General features: G+C 31.5%; 1 protein-coding gene across 1 annotated transcript; it reads left to right on the top strand.

Moving 5' to 3' along the window:
• The first annotated feature begins 307 nt into the window (after positions 1-307).
• Positions 308-5,760, top strand: LOC148768418 (uncharacterized). Its single transcript, XM_088821197.1, has 2 exons — positions 308-461; positions 5,051-5,760. Exons 1-2 carry the CDS (start codon positions 308-310, stop codon positions 5,758-5,760), a joined length of 864 nt encoding a protein of 287 aa, XP_088677323.1.
• Positions 5,761-22,165: the final 16,405 nt, after the last annotated feature.

Here is a 22,165-nt window from a genome sequence, read left to right as displayed (position 1 = left end):
AATTTATCAAATCTGAGTGATTATATAGCATATGAAACTATATCCTAGTAGTTGTTAGGATGTTTAGATACCATGAGAGATAGACGCTAATATTTTACAATTCACAATGTACATGCTTATGTAACTATTTAGGCAAATATTTTATATAAATTATTTTTGTTTCATGTTTTAGAAAACAATAAAAACTATACTTTTGATTTACATATAGACACAAATACAATTTAAAAAAGTTCGGTATTCATGTCACCTTATATACACCATCGCTAATGTCATGGTACTAAACACAATAGGTTGAGATAATCTTTACATGTCTCAATCTGTTCTACACAATAGTCATCGTCCATCACACCCATCCACATGGCTACCTCCAACACAAGGCTTTATCAAACTCAATGTGGACGCGTCATTTCCAGTGGATAAGAATTTCTTTGTTACTGCTTCGATTGCACGCAATTTGCTAGGTGAATATGTATGGTAGTTGGTAGACATGCAAATGTCGACCTTCGCCAGTCCATGGTGAAGCCAAAGCGGTGCATCAAACGTTGAAGTTAGCTCGAAGTAAAGAATGGGAATCAATTATTATCCAAGGCGATAGCTTATTGGTAATGGAAGCACTTACGGAGCAAGATCATAATCATGTATCAGTTGGTGGTTTGATAGAAGAGACTTTGAGCATGGCTAATGTTTTTCGTCATGTTTCGTTTCAATTCATTAAACGTGCTGGAAATAGTCTAGCTCATACTTTAGCTAAGTTGTATGAAAGGTCATGCTTGGAAGGGTCTTCTCTTCCCCCAAATTCGGCACAATCTACCTAATAATTAATAATGGTTATTTCATTTAAAAAAAAAATACAATAAAATAAATTTATATACACATCCAAAATTATGAATTTTATGGAATATCTGTAACTGATACAATTAAAGAAAAAATTAATAAATGCAATAAATGAAATATGGGTTGAAAAAAATGTATAAATGTAAATTAAGGGAGTGAAAATCATTAAACTTTAAGCAAAATAAGTAAAATGATTACCAAACAATTTGATGATACTTAAAAAGGCAGGAAAATATATCCAAAATTATGTATAATTTACATAATTTTAGTTTATCATAATATACGTAGAATAAATCCAAAATTGTACATGAACATATAATCCATTTCAAGCTTCCTCATTGTTCATTGCTACTGTTTAGGGGTGGGCATTCGGGTCGGGTTATTCGGGTATAACCCGACCCGGTCGGGTATTACCCGACCGGATCGGGTAATTTTTGACGTAACCGGGTTTTTCCCGGGTTCGGGTACCCGGTGCTCCCAAACCGGGTCGGGTCCGGGTATTAGAAATCCTACCCGGGTACCCGATCGGGTACCCGGTTGAATTTTTTTTTTTTTTTTTTTTTTTTTTTTTTTTTTTTATATATATATATATATATATATATATATATATATATATATATATATATATATATATATATATATATATATATATATATATATGTCTATGTTTGTATGTATATATACCAAGTTCTAAATAGGCAGAAGGAGCAGAAGGCAGAAGAAGCAGAGTCGTAGTACATGGGGAAATCGGTCATATATATATATATATATATATATATATATATATATATATATATATATATATATATATATATATATATATATATATATATATATATATGTATATGTATATGTCTCTGTCTATATATATGTCTGTATATATATGTATGTATATATAGTTACTGTTTATTTTTCAAAAGAAATTTAAAAAAAAAAAAAAAAAAAAAAAAAAAAAAAGAGGAAAATAGTAAAACCCGAACCCGACCCGAACCCGACCCGAAATAACCGGGTACCCGGTTGCCGGGTACCCGGTTATCTCGGGTCGGGTTCGGGTAATTTTTTTTTTGCAAAAAACCCGAATAACCCGACCCGAATAACCCGAATAACCCGACCCGACCCGAATGCCCACCCCTACTACTGTTACACCAACTTCAGCTGGCATGAAGCATGTATTCCCAACTTCAGCTGGTCTTACAACCAGTGGCGGATCTAGCTATGGTCTAGGGGGTGCAGTTGCACCCCCTTGATTTTAAACAAATAGTACTGTTATACATAAGTTTACAGAAAAACTTATTGGCTGAGGTGGTAAAGTTGATCTCTTTCCACTAATATGTCGCGGGGAAATCACTCTTTAAATAATTCCACAATTCACCTAAATTTGTAAATTGTAAATTTTTGGTCCACTATTTTTATAAAGTTTATATTTAATTTTTTTTTCCTACAATTTCGAACCCCCTTGGAAAAAATCCTGGATTCACCACTGCTTACAACTTAAGCATGTTCTTAAGTTTTTCCAACTTGTCAAAAACAAAAATTGATCCCAACTTCATTGCATATCACACTTTACGCATATCTGCAAAACACAAATAATCACAACAATTGTTAAACACACATGGAACAAAAAGCACATACATTTATCATATGTATATAATAAAATAATGAAAACATAAAACATATGTTATCATATTAATATATATTCCAAAAACAACCACCAAGAAAATATATATATATAAATTTGAATTTTATAAGCTGATATTTGATTTAAATTACATTTGTTCATGATTTGTATCATTATGTTCCGAAGTATCGAAGGAAATAATAATAATAATAATAATAATAATAATAATAATAATAATAATAATAATAATAATAATAATAATAATAATAATAATAATAATAATAATAATAATAATAGTAATAATAATAATAATAATAATAATAATAATAATAATAATAATAATAATAATAATAATAATAATAATAATAATAATAATAATAATAATAATAATAATAATAATAATAATAATAATAATAATAATAATAATAATAATAATAATAATAATAATAATAATAATAATAATAATAATAATAATAATAATAATAATAATAATAATAATAATAATAAAAAATAATTATCAAATAAATAATAATAATCATAATAACAATAATAATTCTGGTAACTGATTGAAATTCGAAAAAGGGAAAATGTTTTAAATTAATAAAAAAATTCAAAATTTAATCAATTATAAATTATCACAAAATCAATGCTCAAATAATTATAAAATCACTTCATTAAGACAACCATATATTAAGGAAATTATCAAAAAAGTCACTATATCCTTATTATTTTTTGTTGCACGTGTGAAATGATTTCTGGAAGTGAAGTTAGTCCAAAGAAACGGTTTTAAAAAAAAATTAAGAAACCTATTTTTGATTGTGTGTTTATAAACTACCATAACAACAAAAAGTTAAGTGGCTGGCTATGGGAATAAGGTGGTGTTCGCAAATGATTATATAAAAGCAGAAGTTAGTGATTGTGATTTAAGTTAGTTTTAAGTGCTTATTTCTAAAAGTTGGGGGTGTTTGCAAATATTTCGGAAAATGAACTAAAACTAAAAAAGCAGGGTTAGGGCTGCTTTTAAAAAAATAGCTTAACGCAAATTATTTTAAGAGAAGCAAAAGCAAAAGTTGATTTTGCAAACACCTAGAAACAGATTATGAAAAAAAAAAACAGCATAATTACTTTCAAAAAGCATTTGCAAACACCACCTAAATGGGTGAAAATAATAGAGTATTTATAGTGTTTAGGATGTGGTGTAATAAGATTTTTTAGATTTTGATAAATTAGGAAATTATATTATTATTAATATAATTGTGTAATTATTAATTAATATGGAAGAGATACGGATTGATTAAATATAAATAGGTAAATTATAAGATTTCCATGATTTGTATACTAAAAAAATGATATTTACGGAAATAATCATAGAAAAAATGATGATTTTTTGAATGTAAATTGAAACGTATAATTGTATTACAAGCTAGTTATTCCATTGGTTGAAAATAGCGAATTTGGTGAAGGAATAAGATTTATACTTTAATAAAATGTTTAATCAATAGTACATTACATGAAAAAAAAAAGTTTGAATAAAGTATATTAGTAATGAAAAGATAATAGAAAAACTAATTGAAAAATAAAATGAAAAAACCAAAAAGTAAGCATATATTTGAGGCAAATTAAGTTTCGGGAATAAAATAGTTTTTTCTTTCTTTTTTTTTTGAGTAAGGGAATAAAATAGTTGATTGAGTTGTTTTCGACTAACAATTTGAGGCAGATTAACGCCACCTAACTGTTTATGATATTATATATATATATATATATATATATATATATATATATATATATATATATATATATATATATATATATATATATATATATATATATATATATATATATATATATATATATATATATATATATATATATATATATATATATATATATATATATATATATATATATATATATATATATACTATTTATCAATAGTATATTGATTTGATAAAGATTTTAATTGATATTGTCGGTTTTCTAATCCGAAATATAGTTAAAAAAAAATAATCAAATTCTATAATGATTAATTAATAATGTACAACATTATATAATAAATATATTTAAACACAATAATAAAAATTTCGAATTCTACTAATATTAATTTAGTTTTTAAAATGTAATCAAAGTTGTTATGATATAATATATTATTTCCATATTAAAATACTAATTAATTATTGGAGCAACTTTTTGGTAAGTTAGACAAATCGTCAATTAATGCTGGTAAATAAAAATGGAATATATCGAAGTAATAAATAATGACATGTGTCAAAATGAATAGGATGACATGTAGATTTCCACGTGTCGATGACACGGATGTCAAATGTCGAAATTCTAAGCAATGAGGGTTTCAATTTATATATTATATAGATTGTTTACCTAAAGGTAACATGACTAATTGACGAGTAAGATAAATTATGTTAGACCCTACTTAGGTGTTATAAAAGATCATTTACACCAACATAGAATGAACAATAGGTATGCTATATTTCACCCAAAGGCGAACTTGTAGTGATATCGATAGTTCATCTTATTTGCCTCAAGGTCTTATGTGAGCATCCTTTTATCTTTACCTTATTATATTTGTTATATTTATTTCAGTTGCTATTCCTACTTCGTTGTACTCGCATGCTTCTGGTATTAAGACACTCAATGGGTCAAATTTCTCCGAATGGTATGAACAAATACAATTCACCTTAGCTGTTATAGATTTGGACCTAGCATTGCTTACTGAAAAACCTGGGGAAATAACGGATGCTAACAGTGAGGAAAAAGTTAGCCTAATTGAAGCCTGGACCAAGTCCAATACGCTTAGTCTTATGCTTATTAGAATGACCGTTGCTAATAACATTAAGACTTCTCTTCCCGAGGTTGACAATGCTATGGAACTGTTAACGGCTATTAAAGAATGCTTTAAATCAGCGGACAAGTCGTTAGCAGGGACACTCATGGTTGAATTGACTACCATGAAATATGGTGGTGATAAGGGAATTCAAGAACGCATCCTGAATATGACTGATAAGCCTGCCAAACTTGGAGCTCTTGGCATGAAAGTGGAAGAGTCCTTCCTTGTGCAATTTATCCTTAACTCACTTCCATCAAAGTTCGGCCCATTCAAAATCCACTATAATACTCAAAAAGACAAGTGGAATTTGAATGAGATGACTAGTATGTGTATTCAAGAGGAAGTGAGATTAAAGCACGAAGGAAATCACTTTGCATTGGCTGTAACTCATGGAAGTATGACGAAAGAGAAATTTGTGAAGAGTGGAAAGAATTTCGCACCAAACAAAAGATATGAACCTGGTTAAAGTAGTCAGGGTCATGGAAAGGCTTTTGTTGTCACGTGTTACTTTTGTAACAAAAAGGGACACGTAAAGAAGGACTGTGAGAAACTTAAGGCTTGGTTCAAAAAGAAAGGTATTCATCTTTCTTTTGTATGTTATGAATCAAATCTTATTGAAGTTCCTTCTTACACTTGGTGGTTTGATTCTGGTGCTATAACTCATATCACAAATTCATTACAGGGATTCCTTACAACTCGGAAACCGGAGGAAAATGAAAAGTACATGTATATAGGGAACCGTCTCAAATCTAACGTGGCGTGTGTTGGCACTTATCGCCTCATATTAGAGACGTGTCATAAGATGGATCTTCAAAACACTTTTTATGTACCTTCGTTTTCTAGAAATTTGGTTTATTTGTCAAAACTGGATGTTTGTGGTTATTCTGCTTTAATTGGTTGAGGAAAACTCAGTTTTATGTTTAATTCAATAATAATTGGTTCCGGTATTTTATGTGATAGTTTATATAAAATATCTTTGAATCATGAGTTTGAACAATCATTATTAACCACTCATTCGGAAGTTGGCGTAAAACGAAGCCTAAATAACGAAAATTCTTCTATCTTGTAGCATAAACGATTGGGGCATATCTCTATGGAAGGAATCGAAAGATTGGTAAAAACTGGAATTTTGGAAAATCTAGAATTTACTGATTTTCAAATATGCGTGGATTGCATTAAGGGTAAGCAAACCAAACACAATAAAAGGGGTGCCACAAGAAGTAAATAGCTTCTAGAGTTAATCCAGATATCCGCTCACTACCTATTCCATGTTTTAGTGGAGAAAAGTATTTTATCTCCTTCATTGATGATCTATCTCGTTATGGTTATCTCTATCTAATTCATGAAAAATCTCAAGCCATTGACATGCTTGAGGTGTTTGTTATGGAAGTCGAAAGACAATTAAATAGAAAAATTAAAGTTATACGATCAGATCAGGGTGGAGAATACTATGGTAGATATGATGAGTCGGGACAAAATCCTGGCCCATTTGCTAAATTCTTAGAAAAGCGTGGTGTTTGTGCTCAATACACAATGCCTGGAACACCACAGCAGAATGGAGTTGCTAAACGCCGTAATCGTACTCTTATGGATATGGTTAGGAGTATGTTAAGTGATTCAACTGTACCCATTTCACTTTGGAATGAACCCTTGAAAACCGCTATGTATATCTTAAACCCGGTTCCCAGTAAGGCAGTCCCAACAACTCCCTACGAGTTGTGCACTGGTAGGAAACCTATTTTAAGACATTTACATGTTTGGGGTTGTCCATTAGAGGCTAGAATATACAATCCAAATGAAAAGAAATTGGACCCTAGAACAATTTCTGGATACTTTATTGGTTATCCACTAAAATCAAAAGGGTACAAATTTTATTGTCCTAATTCTTATAGTTGAAACTGAAAACGCCAAATTCTTAGAGAATGGTGAAGTTAGTGGGAGTGTTGAATCAAGAAAGGTGGAACTTGAGGAAATTAGGGTAGATATTTTACCATCTTATTTCGCTCAAGATAAAGTTACTCTTCAACCTATACAGCAGGTTGAAACAAATGATTCGCCACTCCGTTCACCACTTCATGAAGATGTTATCATTGGTAATACTGTAGAACCACCACAACCGGTAGCTTTGAGGAAATCTCAGAGGGAAAGGAAATCTGCCATATCCGATGATTATGTGGTGTATCTACAAGAATCTGAATTTGATATTGGTATTCAAAATGATCCAGTTTCATATTCACAAGCCATTAAAAGTAAAGATTCTAGTAAATGGATTGATGTTATGAATGAAGAGTTGAAATCAATGGACTATAACGGTGTCTGGGATCTTGTCGATTTGCCTAAGAACAGTAAGAAAGTCGGTTGTAGATGGGTCTTCAAGACCAAACGTGACTCTAAGGGCAATATCGAAAGATTTAAAGCTAGACAAGTGGCCAAAGGTTTCACTCAAAAAGAAGGCATTGATTATAGAGAAACTTTCTCTCCAGTATCTAAAAAAGACTCTCTTAGAATCGTTATGGCTCTCGTAGCTCATTATGAATTTGGAGTTGCACCAAATGGATGTGAAAACCGCTTTTTTGAATGGGGATTTAGATGAAGATATCTATATGGACCAGCCTGAAGGATTTGAAAAATAAGGAAAGGAACACTTGGCTTATAAATTAAAGAAATCCATATATGGACTTAAACAAGCTTCTAGACAATGGTATATAAAATTCAATGATACCATTACTTCCTTTGGATTTAAGGAAAACACTGTTGACCAGTGTATATATCTAAAGGTCAGTGGGAGCAAGTTTATCTTTTTAGTCTTGTATGTGAATGATATTTTACTAGCAAGTACTGATCTTGGTTCACTTCACGAAACCAAGAATTATCTTTCAAAGAATTTTAAGATGGTTGATATGGGTGAGGAAAATTATGTTATTGGGACAGAGATATGTAGAGATCGATCTCGAGGATTGTTAGGCTTGTCTCAGATAGGATATATCAATCGAGTTCTTGAAAGATTTAATATGCAGTTTTGTTCAGCCATTAATGCTCCTATCACGAAAGGTGATAAATTAAATGAAAAGCAATGTCCAAAGAATGATTTGGAAAAGGAGAAAATGAAATTGATTCCATATGCATCAGCAATTGGAAGTCTGATGTATGCACAGACGTGTACTAGACCAGATATTAGTTATGCAGTGGGAGTACTTGGTAGATATCAAAGTAATCCGGGAACAGATCATTGGAAAGCAGCAAAGAAGGTTAAGAGGTATCTTCAAGGAACAAAGGATTACATGCTTACTTATAGGAGATGGGACCAATTAGAGGTTATTGGTTATTCAGACTCCGATTTTGCTGGTTGTTTAGATAGTAGAAAGTCCACATCGGGCTTTGTATTTCTACTAGCTAGTGGAGCAATCTCATGGAAGAGTGTAAAGCAAAGTATTATTGCTTCTTCCACAATGGAGGCTGAGTTTTTAGCATGTTTTGAGGCCTCGTGTCATGCACTATGGTTGCGAAATTTTATCTTAGGGCTTAAGGCTGTTGACTCAATTGCTAAGCCTTTGAAGATATATTGTGATATATTTGTTGCTAAATTACTGTCTCCAGCAGTTATTTAACTGTCGGAGAAAGTAATTTAACTGTTAATTGACCTTTTTTTTTTCTTCAAAAATATTTTAATTAATATTACTGTCTTGGCTGCTAAATTACTGTCTCCAGCAGTTATTTAACTATCGGAGGCAGTAATTTAAATGTTAATTGACTTTTTTTCTCTTTTTTTTTTTATAATTTTTTTTCTTAAAAAATAGTATTTTAATTAATATTACTGTTTTGGCTGCTAAATTACGTCTCCAACTGTAATTTAACTGTCTCAGACAGTAATATTACTGTATTAATTAAAACAAATTTCAGAAAAAAAAATTATTATTAGAAAACAAAAATATTTTTTCGAAAAATTATTAAAATGGGGGTTAATGTGATATATTTGTTTAAATCCGAGGTCAATGTGTAATATTAAGAAGTTAGACCATAATTGATGGAATTGACAAAAAGTATATTATGGAGGGTATTTTTGACTAAAGACATGGGATGGGTGTATTTGAAAGACTTTTTTTTTTTTTTTTTTTTGACCAATGTGCATTTAAGTCTCTTTGGATGCACCTTTTTGTCATTCGCCCAAATATAAAAATGCTTCAAGTAATGAGTAATAGGTAATGATAATGAATAGTAGAACGGGGTATAAAAAAATCTGGGCCTACTACTAATATTGAAAATGAGGATGAATCCACCCTTATTAAAAAAAAAAAGTTAGAGGGGTTATCAGTAATAGACCTTTAAATGTATGCGTAAATATATATATATTTGGGATAATTAGCAAAAACCCCCCCATCTAGGAAAATGAATTAAGAAAACACCCCCTCCCAAAAATAATTAGAGAAAACCTCCTTTCCTTTAAAATAATTCTCCTAACAAATCTAAATTGTCTAATATACCCTTAAAGTAAAGAACCCTAATTCATTTATTCTTTTCACGCATCTTCTCTTTCTTTTCACGCCTATCTCTCCTTTCTCTTCTTCTTTATCATTTATTTTTCTTCTGCCTTTTTTAGCTTTTTTCCAACTTCTGAGGATGGGCTCCGACATGAACTCCGACGTGAACCTGGTACTCCTCAAGGGCCGACGCCGTCAATTCCGTCATCAGAATCGAGTTCACAACTGTATTTTTCTATTTACAATTTTTACAAAATTTGATCGGTTTCCACATATACAATGGTGCTATTTCTGAAAGTCGAACCTTTTCGAGGTAATTGAATCTTGGGTTTTCACTTTGATTTTCGTCATTGCTTATTGAATTGGATTTTCAAAATTCGGGGTTTTTATAATTTATTTCTTTTTTAATTTGAGGTAATGTGGTAATTATAGTAATTATTGGAGCACACCATGTTTCTTGAAATAGTGAAAACTATTGCTTTCCGTTGTTTCTGGTTAGAGATTTGAAAATTGGAGATCGGGAATCTAATTGCAGATAGAAATCTCAGAGTTGTACGGGGGCTACAAAATACGCACTCAAGGTAGTTTTGTTTCATTCTACTTATTTGTTTTGGATTTTTAATCTAATTTTGCTGCATATTTTTTGATATAGGTGGCTTTGTTTTGGTGATTTTGTCCGTAGTACATGGTTCTGTTTTGATATTTTGTATAAAAAACCGTTAGAATATGGAAGTGGGGTGGTGATGGTGTGATGTGGCGACGACGTGGTGACGATGAAGAGCAGATCTAGGATTTTTTAGTGGATTGTGGCGGAAGACGGCGCAGAAAAAGAAATTCGCGCAGGCAGGGCTCTTAATCGACTACGTGTGGTTTAATCAACTATGTTCAATAGTCGATTAAGGCTTAATCGACTATGTTCAGTAGTCGATTAAGGTTAACCGACTCCAATTGTTAATTTTTTTTTTGATTTTTTGTTTATTGATTCCAATGTATAAATCAATTACAATGTTTGTATATTTTTTTTAATTATAGTTGATTTTGCATTTTTTTGTAATTGTGATTTGTTATTTTTAATAGTTAAATTTTTAATCGACCATGCATTAATAAACCTGATAGAGAAAAAAAATTAAAAAACCAAAAAAATTAAAAACAAAATTAGAAAAAATAAAAAAAAAAATTAAAAAAATTGTAGAATTTCCTTAATCGACTATGCTTCCTTAATCGACTATGCTTCATATTCGATTAAGGAAACTGTTACAGAAAAGAAGGGGAAAAAGAAAGGGGGAAAAAATAAAGCGCTGAGCGCGTGACCGAGTTGTGATGATGTGGCGGGCGGGAGCAAAGCTGGAAGACATAATAGCTCAAAATGGGTGTGGGCTTTTCTCAAATGGACTGAAATATTTTGGACCTCTCTCCATTAAAAAAAATAATGAGCGGGTTTCCTCAAAGAGCCCCTAAATATTTTAAACATTATTCATTCAGACTTTCATCTTTACTATTCAACTAGTAATCGTTCCCGTGCGTTGCACGGGTACCAAATTCAAAAGATAAATAAAAATCAAATAATAGAAACACATGAATTAAATATGAGGAACAAAAGTCATGTTTTGAGTAATTAATTAATTTTTCTCTGGCTATATGTAAATTTACCCTTGTAAATTTACCCTCGCGGTACATGGAAAAAATGAAATTTAGAACAAATGGGTTAGTACTAAAAAATATAAAAAGATGGGATTGTCTAGGGTCCGAGAGGGGTTGTACTACTCGGACCCAAACGATTGAAAATCAACCAATAAAAATGTGACACGTGTGATTTGTACGAACCCCATAAAAAAGTACGATACATACCTTATAAATGAAATTACATAAAAACCCCTATAACTAAAACTTAAGTAACAATTAATAATAATTAATAATTAGGGCCATGACAAGGGACTTAAATTCACATTGGTCCACATAAATAACAATCTTTAAAATAAACCCATCACCATGTCTTTCTCTAAAATACTCCATAATATATTTTTTATCAATTTCATCCATTATACTCTAACTTCCTTAATATTACACATTGACCTCGAATTTAAACAAATATATCACATTAACCCCCATTTTAATAATTTTTTGAAAAAATAGTTTTTTTTAGAAAATAAATTTTTTTATGAAAAAAAATTTCCGGCCAGATTCCGGCGTTGAATTTTTTTTTTTGAAAACTTTTTTTTGTTGAATTTTTTTTTCCGGACGGTCAATCGCAGTTGACCGCCGCTCTACGGCGTTGATTTTTTTTTTCGTTTTTGAAAAAAAAATTCTTATAAAAAAATATGTTAATTAATATTGCTAACTTGCCTACTAATTTACTGTCTCATACAGTAATATTACTGTTTGAGACAATAATATTACTGTTTCGGACAGTAATATTATGAATATTATTTTCCCGAACCGTAATATTACTAATATTACTGTCCCAAACAGTGATATTATTGCTTGAGACAGTAATATTACGGTCGAAGACAATAATATTACAGTCGAAGACAACAATAATGCATGCCAAGACGATAAAATTAATTAATACAGTAATATTATTGTCTCAGACAGTTAAATTACTGTTGGAGACAGTAACTTTGAGCCAAGACAATATTAATGAAAAAAAAAATTTTAAGAAAAAAAAATTTCAAAAAAGAAAGTCAATTAACAGTTAAATTATTGTATCCGACAGTTAAATTACTGTTGAAGACATTAATTTAGCAGCCAAGGCAGTAATATTAATTAAAATATTTTTTTTTAGAAAAAAAGAGTCAGTTAATAGTTAAATTACTGTCTCCTACAATTAAATAACTGTGGTGACAGTAATTTAGCAATGAAGATAGCAATATTAATTAATATATTTTTTTAAGAAAAAAAAGGTTAATTAACATTAAATTACTCTCTCCGACAGTTAAATAACTGCTGAAGACAGTAATTTGACAGCCAATACATTATTAATATTAGTTAAAATAGTTTTTTTTAGAAAAAACAAAATTAAAAAAAAAAAATCAAAGCCGGAGACTCTACGATTGAGCTACCGGAAAAAAAAATTCAGACAAAAAAGAGTTTTGAAAAACAAAAAGAGTCAACGTCGGAGGTCGTGGGTCTCTGGCGGTCTCCGGTGGTGGCGAGTCAAAATTGGGGTCAAAATTGAAATTATGGTCAAAAATTGGTTAATTGGTGAAATTGGGCTAAATTAGTTAGTCGAGGTATGATTGTGGAATTTATTTTTTATTTGGGGGGCAAAGAGCTAAAATGACAAAAGTTAGGGGCAAAGTACAGTTAACCCTACTCTTAATTCTCTGGTTTAATAATGTAAGGTTAATAAAGTAATTTTACTTGAAGTACGATGGAGTACGACCTTTGTAGTTTGTACGATCTATATTTACTGGGTTCGTTCTTTAATTTATAAATTCATAGGTTCGTACTGGATCGTACTAGTTCGTACTTTAAATCTACGGCTATAAATTTTTACTAAATATGTTCTACACACCAGATTAAATCGTTTGGGTCCGAGTAGTACAACCCCTCTCGGACCCTAGACAACCCCTAAAAAGATTTGAGTTCAAATGAAACCTTTAAATTAAGATGACATATATAAAAGTAGAATTTAGAAAACTTAGGAGATTCAATACGAAATTTATACCAGGAAGGATGTAAATCGAGTGATCTTCAAGTTTTTTTAATGGAAATATAAATATCAAATACAGTATTTCGGATGCAAATTTCATGAAACCAAAAAAATTAAAAAGAAATAAGAATAATGGTATTCCGCAAAAGATTTCATTCACAAATATCGAAAGTTATTTTGCTAAAAAAAATTGACCGTGCGATGCACGGAGTGACATTTAAAATTGTAAAACACAATAATTTAAATATATGACACTAAAAATGAGCATACTTAAAGAGAATATTAAGAGAAAATGCCGTACACACACAATGCCAAAAAAATGAAGTTTTGCCTTAGGTCTATAACTAAAGTTCAGATTTGGGTAAATTAATTTTTTTTCCCACTTTGAAAAGAAAAGGAGTCGTTTTCACTTAAAACCTAAAAAAACTATTCCAAATGAGAATAATGTACATGACAAATCTGTTAGTTTTACGTTTTTAACGTTTTATTTTTTGGTCCACTAATCTTTTATTTTAATTAATTAAATCGTGGGTAATTCAATTATGGTATTAAGGTGATTTTATGGTAATTGATTTGTAACGTAATAAGGCAATAAAAGACCATGATGGGTGGGATTTGTCTTCTGCGGTTACAAATCAATCGTGGCCCTCTTCTCTCGTCTATAAAAGAAATCCACAGCTCTTCTCCTCATCAGATGCAAATTGAGAATTCCATCACTTACAAAATACTTCATGAGTTGTGATATTAGAGAGATAGAGAGAAGAAGGTGTGCCTACGAATAAAGTTCTCACAAGGAGATTCGAAGGAGGCCTGGCTAGGCTCGGCTTGTAGATTGCTATCGTTCATCGTCTTTATCGAAATCCATGGCGAACGGTATGTCGATAATCTCTATTACATGATTATATTCTTAAGATGAATTTGATTTCAAATTCTGTAATTAAGGTTTTCCGCATAAAATTAAATAAAAATTATTTCAATTGGTATTAGAACATGGTTTTGAAAAAGTTTTCTTAGAACTCCTAATTTGTCATATGCCCTTCTTACGGCTGCGTGATTTCATGGATTTGATTTTTTAGATCAAATTATTGTTTTGCTATATGATTAAATTGTCGTTCTGTGCAACGTATTAATTATACAATTAAATTATGTATTTATGTGTATTCGACTGATTAGTGGTAAAGAATCTCACATGGGCCTGATAGTATATGTGAGTCTTGATTAAATTTATTATTATATGTCTATCTTTTTTTATAATAATATATTAATTTGTGTGTTTCAAACTTTGTCTATGAGAATATCAATGGCTATTGTATGAATTAAACACCGTGGACATTATTTGCACACACACGTGATATTAAACACATAATTCATCTGTACACATGAAATAATAGAATATACACAACTCTGAAATTTTATTAGTCGGCATATATGATTACATAGTGCATATCAGAATGCATGAAATTTTGTATATTTAACTGCGTGATACGGCATATATGATTATATAGTACTCATTTTGTATGTTTTTGATGGGTTTAATAAAGTACATCATGCAATATGTGTGTGATTAAATACATGTTTGTGTATATTTAAAATAACGAAAATATTATTAGTTTTATATTTATGAAATTTATTAATCTTGTAGTTGCTAAAGTGACCTAGATTAGTAAAATCTAATAAATATAAGAACTATATGAAAGTTTAATCATTTACATGATATTAAAGATTATAATATTCTCAAATTGCAGTCATAATTAAGAAATTGAGACTAGCTCAAAGGATGGTCGATTTTAATTAATTATGAACTGGGTAGGGTGTCATAATTTATATTACTTAGCAATTAGAATTATTTACCTAAAGGTAACATGACTAATTGACGAGTGAGATAAATTATGTTAGACCCTACTTAGGTGTTATAAAAGATCATTTACACCAACATAGAGTGAACAATAGGTATACTATATTTCACCCAAAGGAGAACTTGTAGTGATATCGATAGTTCATCTTATTTAACTTAAGGTCTTATGTGAGCATCCTTTTATCTTTACCTTATTATATTTGCTATATTTATTTCAGTTGCTATTCCTACTTTATTGTACTCGCATGATTCTGGTATTAGGACGCTCAATGGGTCAAATTTCTCCGAATGGTATGAACAAATTCAATTCACCTTGGGTGTTATGGATTTGGACCTTGCATTGCTTACAGAAAAACCTTGGGAAATAACGGATGCTAACAGTGAGGAAGAAGTTAGCCTAATTGAAGCCTGGACCAAGTCCAATAGGCTTAGTCTTATGCCTATTCGAATGACCGTTGCTAATAACATTAAGACTTCCCTTCCCGAGGTTGATAATGCTATGGAACTGTTAACAACTATTAAAGAACGCTTTAAATCAGTGGACAAGTTGTTAGCAGGGACACTCGTGGCTGAATTGACCACCATGAAATATGGTGGTGATAAGGGAATTCAGGAACACATCCTGAATATGACTGATAAGGCTGCCAAACTTGGAGCTCTTGGCATTAAAGTGGAAGAGTCCTTCCTTGTGCAATTTATCCTTAACTCACTTCCATCAAAGCTCGGCCCATTCAAAATTCACTATAATACTCAAAAAGATAAGTGGAATTTGAATGAGCTGACTAGTATGTGTATTCAAGAGGAAGTGAGATTAAAGCAAGAAGATAATCACTTTGCATTGGTTGTAACTCATGGAAGTATGAAGAAGAAAGGGAAATTTGCGAAAAGTGGAAAGAAATTCGCACCAAACAAAAGATATGAACCTGGTGAAAGTAGTCAGGGTCATGGAAAGGCTTTTGTTGTCACCTGTTACTTTTGTAACAAGAAGGGACACGTAAAGAAGGATTGTGAGAAACGTAAGGCTTGGTTCGAAAAGAAAGGTATTCATCTTTCTTTTGTATGTTATGAATCAAATCTTATTGAAATTCCTTCTTACACTTGTTGGCTGGATTCTGGTGCTACAACTCATATCACAAATTCATTACAAAGATTCCTTACAACTCGGAAACCGGAGGAAAGTGAAAAGTACATCTATATGGGAAACCGTCTCAAATTTAAAGTGGCGTTTGTTGGCACTTATCGTCTCATATTAGAGACGGGTCACAAGATGGATCTTGAAAACACTTTTTATGTACCTTCGTTTTCTAGAAATTTGGTTTCTTTGTCAAAACTGGATGTGTGTGGTTATTCTGCTTTAATTGGTTGTGGAAAACTCAGTTTTATGTTTAATTCAATAATAATTGGTTCCGGTATTTTATGTGATAGTTTATATAAAATATCTTTGAATCATGAGTTTGAACAATCATTATTAACCACTCATTCGGAAGTTGGCGTAAAGCGAAGCCTAAATAACGAAAATTCTTCTATCTTGTGGCATAAACGTTTGGGGCATATCTCCAAAGAAAGAATCGAAAGATTGGTAAAAACTGGAATTTTGGAAAATCTAGACTTTACTGATTTTCAAATATGTGTGGATTGCATTAAGGGTAAGCAAACCAAACACAATAAAAGAGGTGCCATAAGAAGTAAAGAGCTTCTTGATTTAATCCATTTAGATATCTGCTCACTACCTATTCCATGTTTTTGTGGAGAAAAATATTTTATCACCTTCATTGATGATCTATCTCGTTATGGTTATCTCTATCTAATTCATGAAAAATCTCAAGCTGTTGAAATGCATGAGGTGTTTGTTACGGAAGTCGAAAGACAATTAGATAGAAAGATTAAAGTTATACGATCAGATCGGGGTGGGGAATACTATGGTATATACGATGAGTCGGGACAAAATCCTGGCCCATTTGCTAAATTCTTAGAAAAGCGTGGTATTTGTGCTCAATACACAATGCCTGGAACACCACAACAGAATGGAGTTGCTGAACGTCGTAATCGTACTCTTATGTATATGGTTAGGAGTATGTTAAGTGATTCAACTGTACCCATTTCACTTTGGAATGAAGCCTTGAAAACCGCTATGTATATCTTAAACCGCGTCCCTAGTAAGGCAGTCCCAAATGAAAAGAAATTGGATCCTAGAACAATTTCTGGATATTTTATTGGTTATCCACTAAAGTCAAAAGGGTACAAATTTTATTGTCCTAACCATACTACGAGGATAGTTGAAACTGGAAACGCCAAATTCTTAGAGAATGGTGAAATTAGTGGGAGTGTTGAATCAAGAAAAGTAGAACTTAGGAAATTAGGGTGGATATTTTACCATCTTATTTCCCTCAAGATAAAGTTAATCTTCAACCTATCAACAAGTTGAAACAAATGATTCGCCAGTCCATTCACCACTTCATGCAGATGTTATCATTGGCAATACTGTAGCACCACCTCAACCGGTAGCTTTGAGGAAATCTCAAAGAGAAAGGAAATATGCCATATCCGATGATTATGTGGTGTATCTACAAGAATCTGATTTCGATATTGGTATGAGGAACATGTTATGAGAATAATGTACATGACAAATCTGTTAGTTTTACGTTTTTAACGTTTTATTTTTTGGTCCACTAATCTTTTATTTTAATTAATTAAATTGTGGGTAATTCAATTATGGTATTAAGGTGATTTTATGGTAATTTATTTGTAATGTAATAAGGCAATAAAAGACCATGATGGGTGGGATTTGTCTTCTGCCGTTACAAATCAATCGTGGCCCTCTTCTCTCGTCTATAAAAGAAATTTACAGCTCTTCTCCTCAACCATCAGATGCAAATTGAGAATTCCATCACTTACAGAATACTTCATGAGTTGTGATATTAGAGGGATAGAGAGAAGAAGGTGTGCCTGCGAATAAAGTTCTCACAAGGAGATTCGAAGGAGGTCTGGCTAGGCTCGGCTTGTAGATTGCTATCGTTCATCGTCTCTATCGAAATCCATGGCGAACGGTATGTCGATAATCTCTATTACGTGATTATATTCTTAAGATGAATTTGATTTCAAGATTCTGTGATTAAGGTTTTCGGCATAAAATTAAATAAAAATTCTTTCAATCTAAGTAGCAAACTTTACAGACTTTTGGAGGGAGTTGAGATGAAATATGGAAAATCTTCACACCCGCCATGCTCTGCTCATAAGCTAATGTCTTCACACCCGCCATGCTATGCTCATAAGCTAATGACGCCATGTCCTCTAGGGCTTGCCATTCTAAGATGAAGTCCTTTTGTACCAGTAAATATTGAGAATCTCCTATCATCTGATCACCTATAAACTTAATGAAGCCCTCCATGGGAAACTCCCACCCGATCCACATGCCCCACAAAACATCAATCGAACCACTTCTTGTCCCAACATTTTCCCATCAATGGAGCAGTTAACTATATAATAATACACAAAATACAAAAGCTGTTATAATACATGAACATAATCTCTTCTCGTCTTGCTCACCTGAGACACACTCTCAAACAAGGGGATTGAAAGGCTCTAATCATTTAAACGAACGAAAAGGAAGAAGAAAATATAATATGGATAAAGGGATTTAGCAAAGTAAACGAACAAAATAAATAAGAAATTGATGAAAATATAATTTCAATTAAAAGAGAAGAACGATCTACCTTTTTTCAGATACTAAATCTGTTGACTGAATCTCGAAAACATAAGCAAATCAAACCTATTTGTTTATCAGTTTAATGATCTAGCGGCTATAGGCATATTCAATTATTAAAAAAGAATCTTTCTTAAAAGAGAAGAACAATCTTACTGGCTCCTGCTATCTTTTAATGAGGATTATTTTCCTCCTAATACCATAGTAAACAATCAAATCTGCATAGATATAGCAGAACTGAAACCAAAACAACGAATATGAGAAAAAAATGATAAAAAATGTTTGGAATTCCTTACATGAGATTCTAAAACCAAAACAAAACCCAAAACAACAAACATAAAATTCTATTTCAAAACGCATTTCAGAAAGAAAACTCAAAATTTATTTTTACCCGAAAATCCAAAACACTTACATGAGATTGCGACGTCGACAACTGTTTCCCTTGGTTGTTGTCAGTGAACTACGGAGCAAAACCTGTCACATTACCTCTTTCCACATATTTGTGGTTTGGTTCCATAATTGAACATATTTATTCAAGATAGTTGTTGTGTGGATGTCTCAATTGCTACAAACAAAGAAGCACATTGTATTGATTTAAAAATTAAATTGAAAACATCACCCATTGTATTGAATATGGAGGCCAAATTTAAGAAATTGCTGAGCGCTTAAAACTTAAAACTTGATGTGAAAAGTAATCATTCGATTGTGGTTAACAAATTGTGTTCAGTAGTTTGTCAAAGAAGCAGTTTTCTTATCGTGGGATTTTGGTTCCCTCATGTTCGGTTATCGTGGGTGTGTAAAAGATCTCTTGAAAAACATAAGGAAAAAATGTCAAAATAAAATGACTAAAATGTCCCTAGATTTATATTTAGGGTTATAGGTCAAAATATCTTTCTTTTATATATAAAATAAAATATGCTTGACCCCTTTCAGATGAAACCTAATTAGATATAGGAGACAACTCCATTTCACCATTTTGAACTAAATTCATATTTCTAGTTTTATTAAACAGACCTTCCTCAGAAATATTTCAACCCCATTATACCCTCAACCCCACCCCACCCCCGACCTTTTCCCCCTTATATCGATAACCTCTATCTCCTTGTATATCTCTCTCATTTTAGGGAAAACCTTCTTCCATGAAATTCTTGCCTCAATTTAAACGCCACCCACAAAGACGCAGATCTAAAGAGATCTCATCATCGGAAGAACGATTGTGGTAAAACACGAAACTTCTGTCCCATCTTCTTCCTTGTAGTTAGTTTATCTCAAATTATTTTTTTTTGTATTTCTTTTTTAACAAAGATTTGTTAATAAAAACAGATAAACAAAATCAATTTTTTTATTTTTTTTTTATAAAGATCTCTAATTAAAAGCATATTTTGACTAATAACATCTATTCTATTTGATTTTTAAGAGAGTTTTTTTGGTTTAAATCTGATTTGCTACTTTTTTCGACTTGTTACTGGCCGTTGTGAACGTTCTTAGGTTGCTTCGATTGCATGGCGGCACATGCTAGGGTTCAAAATAGCAGATCTAAGTTTTCCAAAAGGAGATAGGTGAGCATGGTTGTGGCGGCTGCGACTTTTGGCTGGTAGAGTTCGCCTGCGTCCGCGTTGATTGCTAGGGTTGGCGACGGCTGTGTGTTGTTGATGGCTAGGGTTTGGAATAGTACACCGCATTAAATCGTAGAATATTATATCACACCGTAGTATATCATAGTTTAGTACATAATGTATTGTACTGTGCGATGAAGTAAAATTCAAGTTTTAGATGTCTACAAACGACTAGTATACTATAGTACACTGTAGCATATCATGGTTTACTACAGACTGTATTGTACTGTGCGATGAAGTAAAATTCAAGTTTTAGATGTCTGCAAACGATGATATTGACTCCGGTGACTATGGATGACTACATTTATTGATAGAATATCAAAATAAAAAAAAATTGAAAAATATGTAAATTGAATTTTAAAAAAATTATAATATGTTATTTATTTTGTAATTTTGAAAATCATGTAGAGAAAAAGGAAAACAAAAAGTTTTTTTATAATAGTGTATAAAATGCTAAAATGAAGAAAGAACAAAAGGTAAAAAAATATTAAAAAACGTTGGATTGAAATATGAAAATACTAAATGCAGAATAAATAAAAAGATAAATGCAGTTTGAATTTACTTAATGCAGATTTTGAATTATGAGTGGAGGGGCATTTTTTGTATGAATTTTATAAAGGATGCAAAGCAAATGTTTAGTTGAACTTATCATTTAGTTCTAATAACTTTTGTCACCAGGGACCTATATCTTAAGGCCCCTTCTATTTAGTAATGAGATTTAGAAGGCTGATGTGTTATTATGAAAAAATATTCGGAAATAGACATAATAATAATTTATAATTCTACATATTTGAAACTTGACAATCAAGTTTATGACTGGTTAATCGGATAATTGAGAAAGAAGTGCATTTAATTAAATGGGATTTTAGAGAGAAATCCACGTAGAATACTTGATGAGTCAGACTTTCTTTTGGTCATCTTCATCCGATTAATAGCATATTCCCACACTTCACTCCTTTGTATATAAAATACTTTCTTCTCATCGATAAATCATCACTAGGAAATCACCAAAACAATTCTAAGAAATTGAGTGTCCAAAACGGTAGAAAGAAATCATGAAAGAAGAAAAGGCACCACAATCGATTCATATCCCCTTCTCCAAAATCCTCTCTCTCGCTCTCTCATCATCGCTCTCTTTCTCTCTCGTGTGCTCTCTCTTCCTCTCTCTCGATTATTGGCTGAAATCACAGAAGTTAATTGAAAAATCGAATTCATGAACGAGGTTTGGAGGACTGTGGTATAGGAAAGGAATTTGAGGTTTTAATCGAGAAATCCTCAATTCAATTTATTTGCAGAATTAGGGCTGCATGAAGAAGGCTTTAGCAAGGGGCTACAACGATCAGGTCGCCTTCGGTGGTGGTCGCATCAGATGGTCACCATAATCGGACGAAGAAGGCGAGCTGTCAAGAAATTAAATAAGTATTCTTAATGTATGTTATAAGGAATAAGTATGTGAAACAGTGGAGAATAATATGCTTATATTAGCATTTGAAATCTTATTAAGTTCTAATATTTGTTAGGTGTTGAGCATACTAAAGCTCTCATTCAAGGCTTGAGCGTGACTCGA

This window comes from Erythranthe guttata, chromosome 8, assembly GCF_056151865.1.
Source record: "Erythranthe guttata isolate IM_541 chromosome 8, IM_541, whole genome shotgun sequence".
Taxonomy (NCBI): domain Eukaryota; kingdom Viridiplantae; phylum Streptophyta; class Magnoliopsida; order Lamiales; family Phrymaceae; genus Erythranthe; species Erythranthe guttata.
The sequence above is the reverse complement of the archived record's forward strand: the minus strand, read 5'-3'. Positions and strand labels throughout refer to the sequence as shown.

Excerpts from the sequence above, each read along its gene's own strand:
- LOC148768418 (XM_088821197.1), top strand. The coding sequence starts at position 308 with ATGTCTCAATCTGTTCTACACAATAGTCATCGTCCATCACACCCATCC. Across the intron at positions 462-5,050 it reads GATTGCACGCAATTTGCTAG|TTGCTATTCCTACTTCGTTG; the intron begins GTGAATATGTAT and ends TATTTATTTCAG.